Below are 15,932 nucleotides of genomic sequence, written 5' to 3' on the forward strand. Positions count from 1 at the left end.
CATTAATAATTGTTAGTTTCACTCTGATATATATATTTGTAAAAACGTACCTGTAAAGAGCTTTTATCAACCAACAGCTAATAACGGTGAGAATGACGCAGGGTAAAAGTTTCACCACCACCCCCAGTATCCAGAAATTCAATTGGTAGAAAAAGTCCTTGTGCTGGGAGTAGTCGGCATCCACTATGTAAGCGATTTCCAGGATGCCATTTTCATTTACAGTTTGCTTTCTTATCTGAGAATTAGAAATAGAAAAGAAAAAAAGAAGGAATGAATTTTAATTTCTAATCTATCTAGAAGAAAATTTAATTTCATGTAATTGGACCGATCTTTTGGAATAAATTATTATTTATTGCTAATGGTTATTTCAAATAAATTTTTAAACAAATTACTCACTCCGAACACGAGATAACTAGGAGCACAGGCGATAAACGGCGCTAAAAAGCTGCTCCATAGGGCCATTTTGCATCGAGCTGCGGTACACCAAGTATTGTACTGTGGAAATCTGTGAGATAACAAAAAAGAAGATTGGATTTTGTGTAATCGTAAAATTTAAGAGAGAATTTTTCTTTTATTTTTTTCCATTTCATGCGTTTATTAATAATATTTCATTTTCAATGCAGATTCATCGAACTGTTCGATACGTCAAACAACATTTTTCTGCTCCAATTGAATTTTCACCCATCTCGCCCCTTTTCAGAGGAATGCTTTTCGAAATTTCGAATTTGCCAAAGACAGGATATCAATTCATTTCAAATTCATTAATTTTAAAAATTTAAGCAAAAACACATTATACGTGCGCGAGCAAAATTAAAGGTAAGAGAGCATAGATTTCATTTTTATTCTTTGTCGAGTAAAAAAAAAAAAAGAATTTTGAAATTTCATCGTTCGATCATTTTTGTTCAAATTTTCTCGAGATCGTAATACTTAAAGAGATTTTTAAGACTTTCTATCGATCGATTCCCATCTAATTCGCCTTTATTGAAAAGCTTTATTTCATTATTCCCTCGTAAATTCGTTTATAGCGGTGAAGTAGAGAATTCAAACGTTCCTTTGATGTCTTTAATCCCATCGTCATTCAATCTATGCAATTGAAATAATTAATCAAGGATCTGGTCGTATCAGATATAGTCGTATATTGCCCTGATCTTTCAGATTAACATGTGAAATTCCATGTGTTTGCAATTTTCGATTTTTTTTTCTTCATCTGTGCAAATACGATGAAATGATTAAATCATCTTTTATACATCCCATATGTGCATACATTATTTGAAAAGATTAAGATTAGGCTACTTTTATCGTAGCTTTATAACATTTTGCATCATAATCATTGTACAATTTATTTGATTTTTTTGAAAATACATCTTTTTATTTTTTTCTACTTATCTAAAGAATATTTGTTAATAGAAAAGATTTAATCGACGATACAGAAATTCATATAAACGAGAGTTTGCTCAGAAATATCAAAGCTCGAGCGTAATTCGATCTTTGAAATGTAAGAAAAAAAAAAAAAAGAAAAAAATCAATGAATGTAATACGTGTTTCGAGATGAAATCATATTTAAAATTATAGTTTGAATTTAAAAAAAATATCACGTTTCTACTTGTTCGCTTTTCTAAGAACGCCAAGTTTAAACTTCGTGGAGAATATTGTTATTTTAGAAGAATATAAAGAGTCGAAATTAATGAAACAGATGTCTTTTGTAAATTTAATTTCATCGAAGTGGAAAGACATGAAACAACTGGGATACATATAACTGATATAATTTAATCGAACTGTGAGATATGATGATTCATAATCTCTTTCATATTTTGATAACTCTCTGATCTTTTCCACTTGATTTTCTACAATGTAATTAATCCTTTTAAGATCCAATTAATTGCCAATTTTCATTTTAAGAAATTATTTATTTCGAATCTTTATATTGAATATTGTATAAGAAAACTGTATCATTAATTCATATTTTCATATTTTCATATTCATCAAAAAGATTTTTATTTTTTTAAATGTATTTTTGGAAAATGGACATTTTTCGATCTTTTTTTTTGCTTTTTTTTCTTTTGATCGAATCATCCATTGTTTTTACTGTGCTTTGTTTTTACATCGTTCCATTTTAAAAATACGAATGTATTTGAAGTTAAAACTCTCGAGTGGTTTTAAGAACGTATCATTTTATTTCTAAAGTATGAACACACGAAAAGAATTTACAATTTCATCGAATTAATTCTCACGTTTCATCTTAGTTTGTTATACTTAAGATTCGAAAAGTTTCGAAAAACTTTGCTCAAATCGAATTGATCTTCTAACTTATACACGAATCTATAGCGAGCACACTTTGCGAATACTATCCACGAGTTTCAAAAGTCTACTTTATTAAATTTCGAAGTAAATAATATAGAACTAATATATTCGATATTTTAAAATTAAAATTATCTCTTTCTCCCCATTTCATCCCCATTTATTTCTCTATCAAAGATCTCGAGGAATGTAATTTGGTGTAATATCGATTTTTCTTAAATTGTTAAAAGTATTTAAAAAGGTTTTAAAGGTTTGAAAATTGAAAAGAAAAAAGTGAAATTATGATATTATGAACGTAACAAAATTAATATTGACATTTTAGCATTTTAATCTAACGTAAATAACAAAATTAGCAGAGAGCTGGATGTGAAAGCTACAATCGTTAAAAATGAAAAATAATTTCAAACTTTTAATATATACTTCTGTCCAAAATTATTAATATTTTTCAAGAATTAAAAAAAAGAAAAAAACAATCACATTAGGATACAGATTGAAAATTTTTCAAACATAAAATTTGTTAAAATTAAAGACAATTAAAACTGCTATTTTTTAGCACTTTAAATTTGAATAAATAATGAAATTAACAAAGAGTATAGCTACAATTGGAAAAGTGATTTCAAACTTTTAAATCTATATTTCAGTAGTTTTTGCAATAGCAAAACTTTATAATAGAGATGTATTCAACGTTATTTGATTTATGTTCGTGAAAGAAGATAATTAAAGACAATTTTGCGTATATTATTTATACCCCAGATTATTTTATCTTCTATTTTTTTATATTTTAATCAGCTGTGGCAGTTCATAATTTAAGATATCACGCGTTTGATATCAAAAATACTTTTGAGGTTCGAATAAAGCAACAAAGAAAGATGGTTCATGAACGGTATGCTAATATTTTTATATCCACACTCTCATAATTGAGACTCCATCTCGTATAAATTTACTGATCTTCGTCCAATATTAATGTATACATCTAGAAATCCAAGAATATTTCAGAAGCTTACAGTTTTCCTTCCAAGGCAACTTGGAATCTATCTCTCTTGAGTATACACGTCTATGGAAATTTTATTTTATTTTCCTCTTGCTCCTGTCTATATTTTATATTCTTCTCCATATTTTTTCCTTATCGTTATATATTTTCTTTATCCTTGATATTTTATTACATCTCAAATTTCTTTTTTTTTTATGAAGACCCCCTTTTTAAATTATTAACATCTTTTATTTATTAAATTATTTATTTACTTATCTTACATATTATATTTTTTTCTCTTATGTAAGATGGAACAGAATGAATTGGAGATAGAATTATTTCCAAGTATCAATTTCATCACGATAATACGGTATGTCAGAAGGATCGATGGAAAATTCTATGATATATCTTCACATTATTTCATAGATCGCGCCATTCATGAAAATTGAAAAGTAGTTTTAGAACTTTTAGATGTATAGATAGAAACGATTTTAGATAAAATGGTCATAAATTGACCATATGTAATAGATAAGTTTTATTTTAAATTTTATCCCATTATCGCGGGTATACATTATCCAATTTTTCTTGATATCATTTTTCTTGATACGATGAATTGATAATTAAACTTTTCCAATATTTATTGGAACAATATAAACAGTTTGGCTCGATTCATCCAGGATGAAAACAGTTCAGTTTCTTTCATATCGGTATATGTTTGACTATAAAATTTATTTTCCACGCGCGTGGAATAAGTATGGATTTTTATATTGACATAGTTCATCGATTTATATAAAATATATAAATTCGAACAAATAATAATAAAGATATTTTAAATTAAGGAAAAAATGTTTGGACAGCGGAGTTGGAATTTTATCTAATTTTTACTACTACTTCTCCTATAGCTAAGTAAATAACAGCACGATATTACTTAATTTATCATCTCAAATATTTGCACGTTTGAGGAATACGTAGATGTTAAAAATTAAAAAATTAAATCGTAAAAACTTTAAATATCGAGAAAAAAAAAGAAATTCGAATAAAAGAAACGAAGATCGCATAAAATATTGTAAAAATATTGTAAAAAGAAATCGATGTGCGATCTGTAGTAATAAAAAAAAAAAACAGAAAAAATTCTGCAAATCAAGTCTTGTTTTTTGTTTCACGTTTCAGCCATTTGACTATGTATGTACCATCGATTGTTACATTTTCTTTGTTATTAAAAGTACACTTGTTCTAAAAAAAAAAAAAAAAAAATCATTCGTTTCAATTTTGTTCAAAAGAACATATCGAAATCATTATAACATTATCGTTTATTAATTGGATTATAATTAAAAATTTATCTCCTTAACATCGAATAATAAATATTATGTCACGAAGATTAATTATATCATATCACTGTACAGAATATAAATTACAAATTAAATGTATGATATGAAAAAAAGAAACCAATGTATTTAATTTATAAGTATGAATACAAAAATGATTCAAATTTAAATTTAAAAAAGGTAATTTTTAATTTCGTGATATTTATTATAAATATTAATAGTAAACGTATCGATCTTTTTTCTTTTCTTTTTTCCTTTTTTTTTTTACGTGAAAATAATTGGTTTTTCGTTATATTAAAATCATGTAAAATTTAATTTATTCCCAATAATGCCAGCCAGGCAAAACGATATAATTAAATATACAAATAAAAAGGATCGTTGATCACACTTATCACCGAGAAATCAAATGTTTCCGTAAAATGGTCAGATATAAAAAGACGGATGTGTCTTCTTTAAAATTTTCATACAAATTCACAAATTTTATCATAGTATTTAACAAACGTGGCTTGAAATAAATTCACATTCTAATCAATCGAAATCTTATGTGGATAAATCCATTTTATCTTGATTTAACAATTTTCACTTCACGAAAGTGAAAATATATCGATCCTATTCTCCCCATTTCTCTCTCATTCCCATCCCTCTTTATCGTTTAAAATAATCCTAGCACGATGCGAAATTTATCTTATTCAAACTTCTTTTCCAGAAAGAGATGCAAGAAAGTGCGCTTTCCGTGTCCTCTTTTTCAATGTTTCCTCTTCTCACTGGATTCCCGCAGGGACAGGATGTCAACGATCACAAGTTAAGATAAAAGCAGAAGACACAGCTTCCGGAATTCTCCTCCCTAGAGTTAAAATGCTAGAACGATATTCGTTTCTCGTTATATCTCCTCTTATCTTTTCTGCCGTGATTTTGCAACCATTTTTCATCGATGTTTTTTTTCATTAATTTTTCGCGTGACACACATACTGTAATGCGAACGTTCGAGAGATTTCTTTTTTTTTTTTTTTTTTCTGATTCTGATTACACAATTTCTTCTCCACGCATCTGATTCAATATTTGAAACATCTGGCATCGTGCTTATGCAGAAGAATTTTTAGTAAGAGGAAACTTTTCTAAAGGGAGAGAACTAGTTTTGAAAATTTGATATTTTACTCGTATGCACTCGTTTTTTCGTCAGCAGCATTTTGATTATTTTTTTTTTTTTGTAGAAAATAGACGAATTATGTGAAACTTTTTTCAAATCTTTTTTTCCATTATGGTCCAAGGAATGAAAATGGAATACGATCCTCTTCTTTGCGGAATATTATGCAAATGCCTTATTTGCGCAAGCAGATGGTCAAGTTGACCGTAAAATTGCGAAGAATTCACGTTTCGTGAAAGAAAATACGCTTACAGCAGGGATTTATGTAACAATCTTCTTGGAATTGCGTTGGCTGCATTTCCTTTCATTATGATCGTTGCGATCATTTGGTCCATTTCTCGTGTAAAATTGTTCCCCAATAATGGCAAGTTAAAAAAATAATCAATTTTTTTTAACGCGCAAACACACATTTTTATTAGATGTAATAATATAATATGCGAAAATGATGATGGAATTGAATCAAGGATCGTTCAATGTTTATTAAAATATTTTTATTTCTCATTTTTTTATTAACTTTCAGAAACGGATCTATAATTCTTTTGTTGCCATTCACTAACGACGTATAATATAATTTTAAAACGAAGTATATTCAGATAAATCGTGAATTATTCGTAGTTTATCAAACTTTATTGTTGAATTCGAACACGTAATCGTGTTTTCAACAGTACGTGTATTAAAAAAAATTGCAATTAAAAAATATATATTTTCATAAAAATCTGACCAGAGTTAGGAAGGAAGTTACACAATCGCGCGTCGGAGTGGGTATTACGCGTGCGAAATTTCGAATGTGGAGGGAAAAAAGGAAAAAATGAAAAAATTGTCGAAGGTATTCCTATTGGACGTGGCAAGGATCCGAGCAGGGTTACCTTTTTTTTTTTTCATTCTGAACAGAAGTTGGAAAGTGAATTATACGTCAATTTTTTCGACTCGGGTCGAAAGCAAAATCCAAAAACTTTTTTAATTTTTTTTTGAAAAAAAGAAAGAAACCTAGACCGAAATTGCATATCGATAAATTATTAACTACTTGGCTCTCTAGAAATATCTATCCATTTCTTACGTATTATACATTCCAAACATTTTAATCTCATTAATGATAAGTGGATATAAATAACCACGAATTATGTTTCATTTTTAGAAATATTTATACGGTTTCTTGAATGTACGTATGTGTATATTCCAAACATTCTAATCTCGCTAATGATAACATTTTCCACGAGGTTACCGTATAATCTAATCACGTGCACGATATATCGGAAGGATTTGCATAACAAACGACCATTAATAACCATTAATAAATTAAACATCGGTTTTTCTTAAGCTTAACTTATAATTGATACGATTGATCTTTAATCAATAATAATATTCGTGTCACCAATATGTCTATAATAATTTTAATTTGCGAAATTGTATCACAGTCGATACAATAACACGATAATTTACATTCTATTTAGATTAAATTGCCGTGTTTTTGAATATCTAAATTCGCACCATTTAACTCTCTCTCGCAGCTTAGGAAAATATATATATATATATATATATATATATATATATATATATATATAATTACGACATCGCGTTAAACGTACATCCCCCAAGCGTATCCCTGTATCAAGGCTTCGTGAAAATACAAATACGTGTATTTTCACGAACTACTGAATTTCAGTTACAACTGAATTTAACTTAATGCACGGTTATTTTTTCCCCCATCGTGGTGGAAACTCTTATTGAATAATCGATACGTTTCAATTGTGCACAAGTGCGTTCGATTTTTTTACAGCCACTATTCAACGGATTAAGATTTAATGGCGACTCGAAATGGGATGTTTAATGATTGGTCGTTTCTTTCGAAAGAGCTAGGATCGAAAGATCGAAGCAGAAATAGTGCAGTGGAGATTGATTTATATAAATGGAATTATATATAATTGCATCTAATTGTCCGAATTATACGTGAGTTTTTATTTATATGATTATATTTTTTTAATTACAAAATAAATAAATAATTCATCAAGCAATAATAAATTTATTATAGACTTGAGACATTATTATGATTTTAGAGGAAATGTTTCGTGAAATTCTCTGATGTTAATGCGAATATGTTATTAATTCGATGGAAGATTATAGCTAGAGGATAGAATTAAATAGATTTCTATTATATATATTGTTTGTATATTCTATGTAAAATGAATTAAAATTAAAACTGTAGAATGGATATGTTAGTATCACGAATATACGAGTTGTAATTAGAAAAATAATTTTATTAAAAGATGTATTCCTCTTCTTTTTGTAAAAAGTTTTTATGATTCTTGATCAAATGTGTATATGTATATATATATATATATTTCTTCACATTTTCTATGCAATTTAATTTTTCCACCACCGAATTGAATAATTTATAATTTCGTGACAGATAAATGTTACCTGTGACATAAATTTATGCGAAATAATTTTCATATTCGAAATCTCAAATGTTAAACAATCTCTGATTCAATGTAACGTATGACGAAAGATTAATTAACGAAGCTGAAATATAAAAATATAATATATTTAAGTAAAATTTATGAAAAAATTATAAATGGAACAAAATATTTTATCTTTATATAAGATCTATTAAATTTTATTTTGAATTGAAGGGAAAAAGTTTGATTTAAATAGTTTTTTCCAAGGATTTTCGAGGAGCGTTTTTAATGCTCTCTCTGTCTATTTTGAAGCAAGCTCTCCAAAGTAATATCCACGCAATTTGTTATTTGACAAAAGTTGTATTAAATTCGTAACATTGTTATAAGGAAGATAGGATGTAGTAATAGGAAATTGTCTCACAAATGTGTTATATTTCCCGTGAACGCATCGTATATTTGTTCAACTTTTGAAAAACTGGTTACATTTTTTCCTTAATGACTATTCCTCGGTTCCTTCTCTTAGTTTTATTTTCTTCCTTTAAACGTGTACTCGTTTATTCATGCTGCATTTAATGTTTCCAGAGTTTCTATCGTAAACTTGCAAGTAAAACTTGCACCGTTAAACCCGACCCCCTTCATTAATAATAGTAAAATATAATTTTACCATTCGTTTCATTTATTCGAGAAACTTTAATGTTTTATTAGATGTGAAACAGGTATGCATCAAAGTTGCAATCGCGCCAACTTGTTTTATTAGTTTGACGTTGTCTCTAACTTTCAAACCAATACTTGTCCAAGCATTACAGGTAAAACTTTTCCCACTTCGACAAATTTACATAGCCTGATTTTGTAGTTTAAATTCAAAATGATGCAAGCCGCCAAAGCGAGTTCAGTCGATCACTTATCGACGGAGTTAACTTTTCAATTTTTACTAATTTCCTTTAAGAATCCTTCCCTTTAAACTTTTCGTGTGTATCGTAAGGGATGAGAGATCTCATTCTTTTTGAGTGGCAGTTGATAAGTCAATTGTAGTACGTGTGATTTATTATCAAAAATAATCTTGCTATATATATATTCTTTTTAAATATTTCTTATTCTTAAATTGCACACGTGTATATCTTAATATTTTATAGATGAAAAAAATCACGTAAAGAATTTTATTCGTGATAGCAAACGATAATGAACGTACTTTCAACTTCTTTGCATTTTCATTCGACAAAATGTATGATAATCTGGAAAAATAACATTCTGTTTAACGATCGAACGTGCTTCGAGGGTTGATCATCGTTTCGTGAAATTATCACGAGAAAAATGAACGAGATTGACAGATTTTCAATCGAATTTATGATGTGAATCGTGATTTCATGGGAATACGCGTACAAACAAACAGAAGGTTGATTCAATTTGTAACAGACAACATATGTGATGGATTTCTACGTAGAATAAAAATATTTGTGCAATAAAAATGAATAATTCGCTTAACAGATCATTATTCCTCTATTCGTTATTAGTGAGTAAGTACAGGAGAATATAAAGAACAATTTATTGCTCGTATATTAAATATTTTATAGAAATTGAACATGAAATATTTTATATGATTCTGCGTAGGATTTTATTCTGTATTAAATGTAAAAGTAAAAAATTAATTAATGCAAGATATGATATCTGACAATATTCTATCAATATTCGAATATTTAGAATAACGTTATGTAAATTTGCTCGTATTAAATTAAATTACCTTGTTTTCTTCAATAATATTTTGCAATTATAAGAGATTTCTCTTTTTTATTATACAATAATAATTTGAAAAAAAAAAGTCACAATGTATATAAAATTAAACATTTAAAATTTAATCACGATCATCTCATTCCACTATTTATCCTGACTTTGGTCATCTTAAATTCATCATTTATAATATCATACTATCAATCTATAAATGAAAATATCATTTTATTAATTTCATTTCGTTCTTCATTTTCCCTTTTTTATTCTTTCTACAAGGAAAAGTTATCTAACATAAACGAAATAGTGTCGTTCAATCTCAAACTAGTATATTTTCGAATATAAAAAAATTCTCGCAAATTGTTTTATTTTGATAAACGAATTGGGGCGTATGATTGAATCTCGTCTGAAGTCGAACGATAACCGAGTACAATGAAAATTTTTCTACTGAAAAAAAAATAAAAGTTTATTATAGCCGTGTCTTCAATATAGATTACCTATTTTTATAGATCCATTATAGTCTTCTTAAAATTCGATATTACATAAAAATTGAAATATAATTATAAACAATATAACGTGATACATTTTAAAGTTTAATACATTACGATTTAAAAGAGATAACCATTGTTGAAAAAAAGAAATTATGTTAAATCGTGTTTTTTAAAAAAAGACGTGAAACTATATTAAACAGAATTGTTCCCTGAAATAATTTAATTTTCTTTTCAGGTGAAATATCCGACTACTTCGCGCGGATGAGAGCGTGCTTGATTATAACTACCAATTAGCATTCTCAGAAGTTGATAATCCACTTTTGTGGAAACCACGTGGCACAAATATAGGATAAACCTATACATACGCTCACAATTTAGTCAATTGTTTCAACACCTGGAATTCAAATATTCCTAGCGTGATTTATTTTATTTATCGAACGGTAATCGTAACATTTTATTATAATTAATATATCCCTCCTTTTATTTTAGAATTATTTCGAACAATCATTTTGCTGTTTACCGATCAAACGGATCGATGTTGCAATGTAAACGCAGCGTCAGTGCAAGTTACTTTGCGCTGCAATAAGTAAACTTTTATATTTGATCATCGAGTCGGCATTGTGTACAATCTTGAGCATTAGACGCGTGTGTACGTTACAATTATAACATTGTGTAATTAAACGTACGCGAAACGTACGGTTCCACCCAATATATTCAGTTTCTGCTTAATGAATAGTTGGTATACACACGGAGTATCAATTAGTAACGCGTAATGTTACATTTAATAACGATCAAATTGTCACTTATTTAGGTGTACAAACTAAATTTCATTCATTTTCTCCGCTAACCTAATTGGATTTTCGATTATTCTCTCTCTTCCTCGATAGAGAGATATTTCAATTATCCTCGAACGAATTTTGAACTGGAGTTAAATCCACCTACGTCATTTTTTTTCGAATAATCTTTTTCAAGAAACGAAGAATAATCAAGCTTATTTTTCAACATTCCGATCTTAATTACGGGGACGGAGTAATTAACTCGTTCAAATTTGAATTTTGAAAGAGAAAAGTGGACAAAGTGGACGATATTAAACTTACTTGCTCCCAAAAAAAAAAAAAAGGAAAAACTCGAAAATTAGCCGGAACTGCAAGTGAAGCAGTGTCCTCTGTAATGAAACACGCCCTATAAAATTGATTAACCGTAGTAATTAACTGCAGAACTCGACCACCTCGAAATTTATTATTGGCTAAATATTTATTAACTTTGAACAATTGCTTAACATTCACGAATATATGAAAATATTTCGAGAGTTCGTTGAATATAGAATGAATAATAATAAAAGTGTCTCCAAAGTGGTGATTTTGTCTAAAAAAAAAAAGTTTTTTTACAGGCTAATAAAAGAGAGAGATTTCGATCTCGAGGGTGTCGTCAGGATTATTTTAAGTCGTGGAACTGGTGGATTTATGTAATTTGATACAGGTGGCTCGCAAATGGTAGGAAACTTGATACAAAATATCCCATAAATTCGTGAAAATTAGATAGAAATAAATCTTAGATATTAAATCGAGTCGAGGAGAGAAAATTGCCTGAATTTTTATAATTTCAACGAAGAATCTTACAACCTTAACTTGCGATGAAACATAATTGGATTAAATAAACTTTAATTTCACTTATTTTACTACGATAATAAAAAAAAAAAAATGTAGAATCGCGATGTTGAAATGCAAAAATTCAGCGTATCGAAAACCGATATTTCGTTTACGATATTTCCACTCAATGTATCCGAATTTTGTCTTCCCTTTTCCTTTTTTTGTTACACACATTTTCTCAATGTTGTCAAAAAATTTTTTCACGCGATAAATTGTAATTGTAAATTCTTTCCATTCTAAAATTTTTATCTTTTCCAGATACAAAATTCCTCTTCGAAGCTCGAAAGGAAAATCGCAGCCCAAATCGCTCCGTGATTAAAGTAATTAAAGTTCAATCGATCACGAAGACGTTTAAGAAAATTGAAAAGCAGAATTATTATCCCATATCATCTTGCTTACAATCCAACCCTTAATTTTTCATTGAAATATATTTATCAGATGTACGAGATAATTGTGACGAACGATCGATTAAAAGCGGGTTCAAAGGGAGTGAATTGATTAATTGAATTAATTAGCCAATTCACAACACCGTGGACAAAGAAAGTGAAATTATAGATGTCCTGCGAATACCAAATTCGTTGAATCTCGTATCGGAACGCCATTGAATTCTGCAACATCGAATGGAACAAAGTAACCGGAGCTTAAATGCATCGTCTGATCGAAATCGGAAGATCGATCAGCGCGATCGCGTAATTTCGAAATTCGTGGCAGCTTCCAATAAAGCGTATCACGGTGGCGGAATTCTACTACTCACCTAATAGCGATGTACCTCCAAACGGCGAGGGTGAGCGTGATGGCGATGCTGATGGTATGGAGCAATTGTGTGAAATGCATGTGGAAGAGGACGAACACCGCCCACCCGTAAGGAAATATCTGCCTCTTTGGTAGAACGATGTACATGTAAATAGCGAACGGTATGTATTCAAGCATGACGAGCATGTCGGCGGTCGCGAGACCGGTGAGAATTCGGTTTATGGGGGTTGCCACCATGTCTTTCCTCGTCAACACGACTATGTTCAGCATGTTGGCCAACGTGCCGAACAAACACACCATCAACGCAACGTAACCGTGATAATTCTTGTACTCGATCGCCAGATCCCGAACGGTCCCGTTGCAGTAACAATCGATCTGTTGCTCGCAATTTTCGTTGCACGAGATCGATAGATTATCCATGAACTTGTTCACGTAATCGATATCCTCGTCCGTGATGTTCAAGCTGTTCCATATGCTGGTGTTCAAACGATTCATGGTTGATATACGGCGAATCAGATGGCTCAGGTGAAGAAGGGTTGCGTTCAAGCGGCGGGTGTCCTCGTAATGTACGTGGCGAGGCATCGCATCTCGGGGGAACGCCGCATCCTTGCTGGATTCGATACCTTTCTCCTTCCCTATTTCTCTTCTATCCTTCTATCCATTCCTTCCTCCCCTGATTACTCTTACTCTTCGAGGGTGTGAATATTAGAACGAGTGTGTTGATCTTCGACCATGTTGACCATGGTTAAAGATTAGGAGGGATAAATTGACGCGTTGCTTTCGTTATTTAAAGAAAAATAAATGAACGGCATCGCACTGAGGGAGATTCATTTAACAAACAAGATGATGATGATGATGATCGGTCTCTGCAAGTACTCTTCTAAATCACGATGGATGGAACGCAACGGTAACTATCTGCCCGATGTTCTCGACACTGGCCTCATCGAGCGGATGAAAAAAAAATTCTCTATCACCCTCGCGATTCTACGATCTAACGCTTTTATTATCCTCGTTAAGGGTGTGGTTTACGATGTTTTCGTGACGAATCACTCCGTTCAGGCATCGTTATTCATCGTACTCCGCACGCGAGAAATTTACACGGGAACGTATCCAATTTACGATCCATCGGAGATGCACTCGGACGGAGATGCGAGTCACGTAGCCCAAGATCCTTCCATCTCTGTCATCTTTTATCATTACATCTCGCTTCGCTTTTCCAACTTTTCGTTTCTCAGGGAGCGAGAAACGGCCACCAATCGACGCTGTTTCACATTCCATTCGAATCAAATCGACTATTGAAACTTTCCTCCCTTCGTTCAATGGGGATGAAATGCGAGTTATTTCAAGATCGTTCGCCACGTTTTTCTCCCTTCACCTACATTCCTCCGTTAATCTTGTTAAATCCCCGAGAGCCATTACCATCTTGCGAAATCTCGCGTAATTTAGAAATTCACTTCTCCAGGTAATTTGTTCGACGATAATATATATATATATATATATATTTCCCTCAGTCTCTTTTTCCAGATTCGTTACACGTACGGATCGATTCATCGACCATTACTTCCATTTCAAACATACACTTGAAACATTGTTCTGAGAAGATCACTTTCAACCCTCTTCTTGGAAATATGGCCCTCTCTCTTAAAAAGTTCCACCAGGGATTTACTTTTTATCCTCTTATCCTGCCTACGATTCAGAAGGTCATTCCTTCGTATCTTCTCGCTCGATTTTCTCCTCTCTCCCCCAACCAAAAATATATATATATATATATTTTATAATCTTGGAATCTTCACGCGCCGTGGCTGCTTTTTTTCTTAACCCCTTGCTACCATTTACGATTTCAATGGCCGTCCTTCCACGAGGGATAATCCCACGGGACACGGATCCATGGATCTTGACGGATTGAAGCTTCTATATGGAACGACGTTTCGGGGAGGGGAGAGATCGATTCCATCTACGATGGACGTGTCTCTTCCTCGCGCGATTTCTTCCAAATCATCTTCTTTTCTACCTCGATACAGATTCTATATATTCTCCTCCCGTTGAAACGGGAGAATTTATAGAATTTCGTCCTCGAGGAGAGACGTAAGTACCGATTCTCCGCTCTTTCGAGTTTTCTTCAAAATTCCTTGCACTCCCTCACAGGCAGCAGTGGACCTGGAAAAGATTGTTTGCGTTCGATCAATCGCATAGAGGGAGAGATGCTGGTGATTTTTCTGCTTGGGAGAAGGATTGTGATGATAACTGAAATCTATATGAAAGTTTAATATCTCGATAACAGAGGTTTTCATTATTCAATAAATTTTATAAAAATGAAAGAAAAGGATACCAAGACACGAAGAAATGTATGTGATGTATATATGTAAAGTATTGTATTTAATTTTAATTCGTTTAATTTATTTTATTATTATTTTTAGAGGAGAAGATCCGGCCAGATATAAATATATAAATAAATCTCAACTTTAAATTTTAAAATAATTTGGTTTTAAACCGAATGGGAAAAACTGGTGGTACATATGATAAGAGAAAAGAATTCAAGTCATATTTTCGTAACGAAATATAAGCAAGAAACAGGGTGGAAACGATAATGCACATCCTGCATTAATAATGTTTTCCAAGCACGAGTTATTTTATTAACTAGCAACAACAATGATATCTTTGTATCTCTACATTTTTTTTTTATCTATCTTCCTTCTCTAAATGTTGTGATAAATTTGCAGATGATAAAAGCTTATGAAGAGATTCATACATAAACAGGTTTATACAGGCAACGTACGGAAAATTTCAGTGTCGCGTTAAAAATGCAACGTATTTCATCGATAAAATTGGAAAATATACACGAGAGAGGTAAAAAGATACAGATACAGATAATGTTGCATTATTTGGGATTAATTAACGTCGAATTTATTTAATTAATATCCTTAAAAGATTTCAAAATATTATACAGCATACGAATAATAAACTGGAATAAAATTGGAAGGAATCGGATGAAAGTTTTCATGATTGAAAAAAACTTTTGAAATTGGAAAAGTAATCCAAGTTCAAAACGATGAATTTAATCAGAAGGAAAGAGTTTTACGAGCAAATAAAGAAAAAAAAAAAGATGCAATGATGAATTTTTCATGATAAAAGTTAAAATGTCATTAGATTCGATTCATCTTTTTTTTTTTTTATTTTATTCCCC

The 15,932-nt window shown here is 30.7% G+C and overlaps 1 protein-coding gene across 3 annotated transcripts in view; it reads right to left on the bottom strand.

The window, feature by feature from the left end:
• The window catches only part of LOC413527 (neuromedin-U receptor 1-like), a 30,469-nt gene that overhangs the window by 2,057 nt on the left and 12,480 nt on the right, over positions 1-15,932 (bottom strand). For 2 of the 3 annotated variants that reach the window (XM_016912054.2, XM_016912051.2), the window contains 3 exons: positions 12,750-14,905; positions 397-505; positions 51-235 (listed from right to left, as the gene is read on the bottom strand). In XM_016912054.2, the coding sequence (XP_016767543.2) occupies positions 51-235; positions 397-505; positions 12,750-13,330 (875 nt within the window). In that variant the 5' untranslated portion in view covers positions 13,331-14,905. 3 annotated transcript variants of the gene reach the window in all.

The sequence above is a fragment of the Apis mellifera genome, linkage group LG5 (genome assembly GCF_003254395.2).
Source record: "Apis mellifera strain DH4 linkage group LG5, Amel_HAv3.1, whole genome shotgun sequence".
Taxonomy (NCBI): domain Eukaryota; kingdom Metazoa; phylum Arthropoda; class Insecta; order Hymenoptera; family Apidae; genus Apis; species Apis mellifera.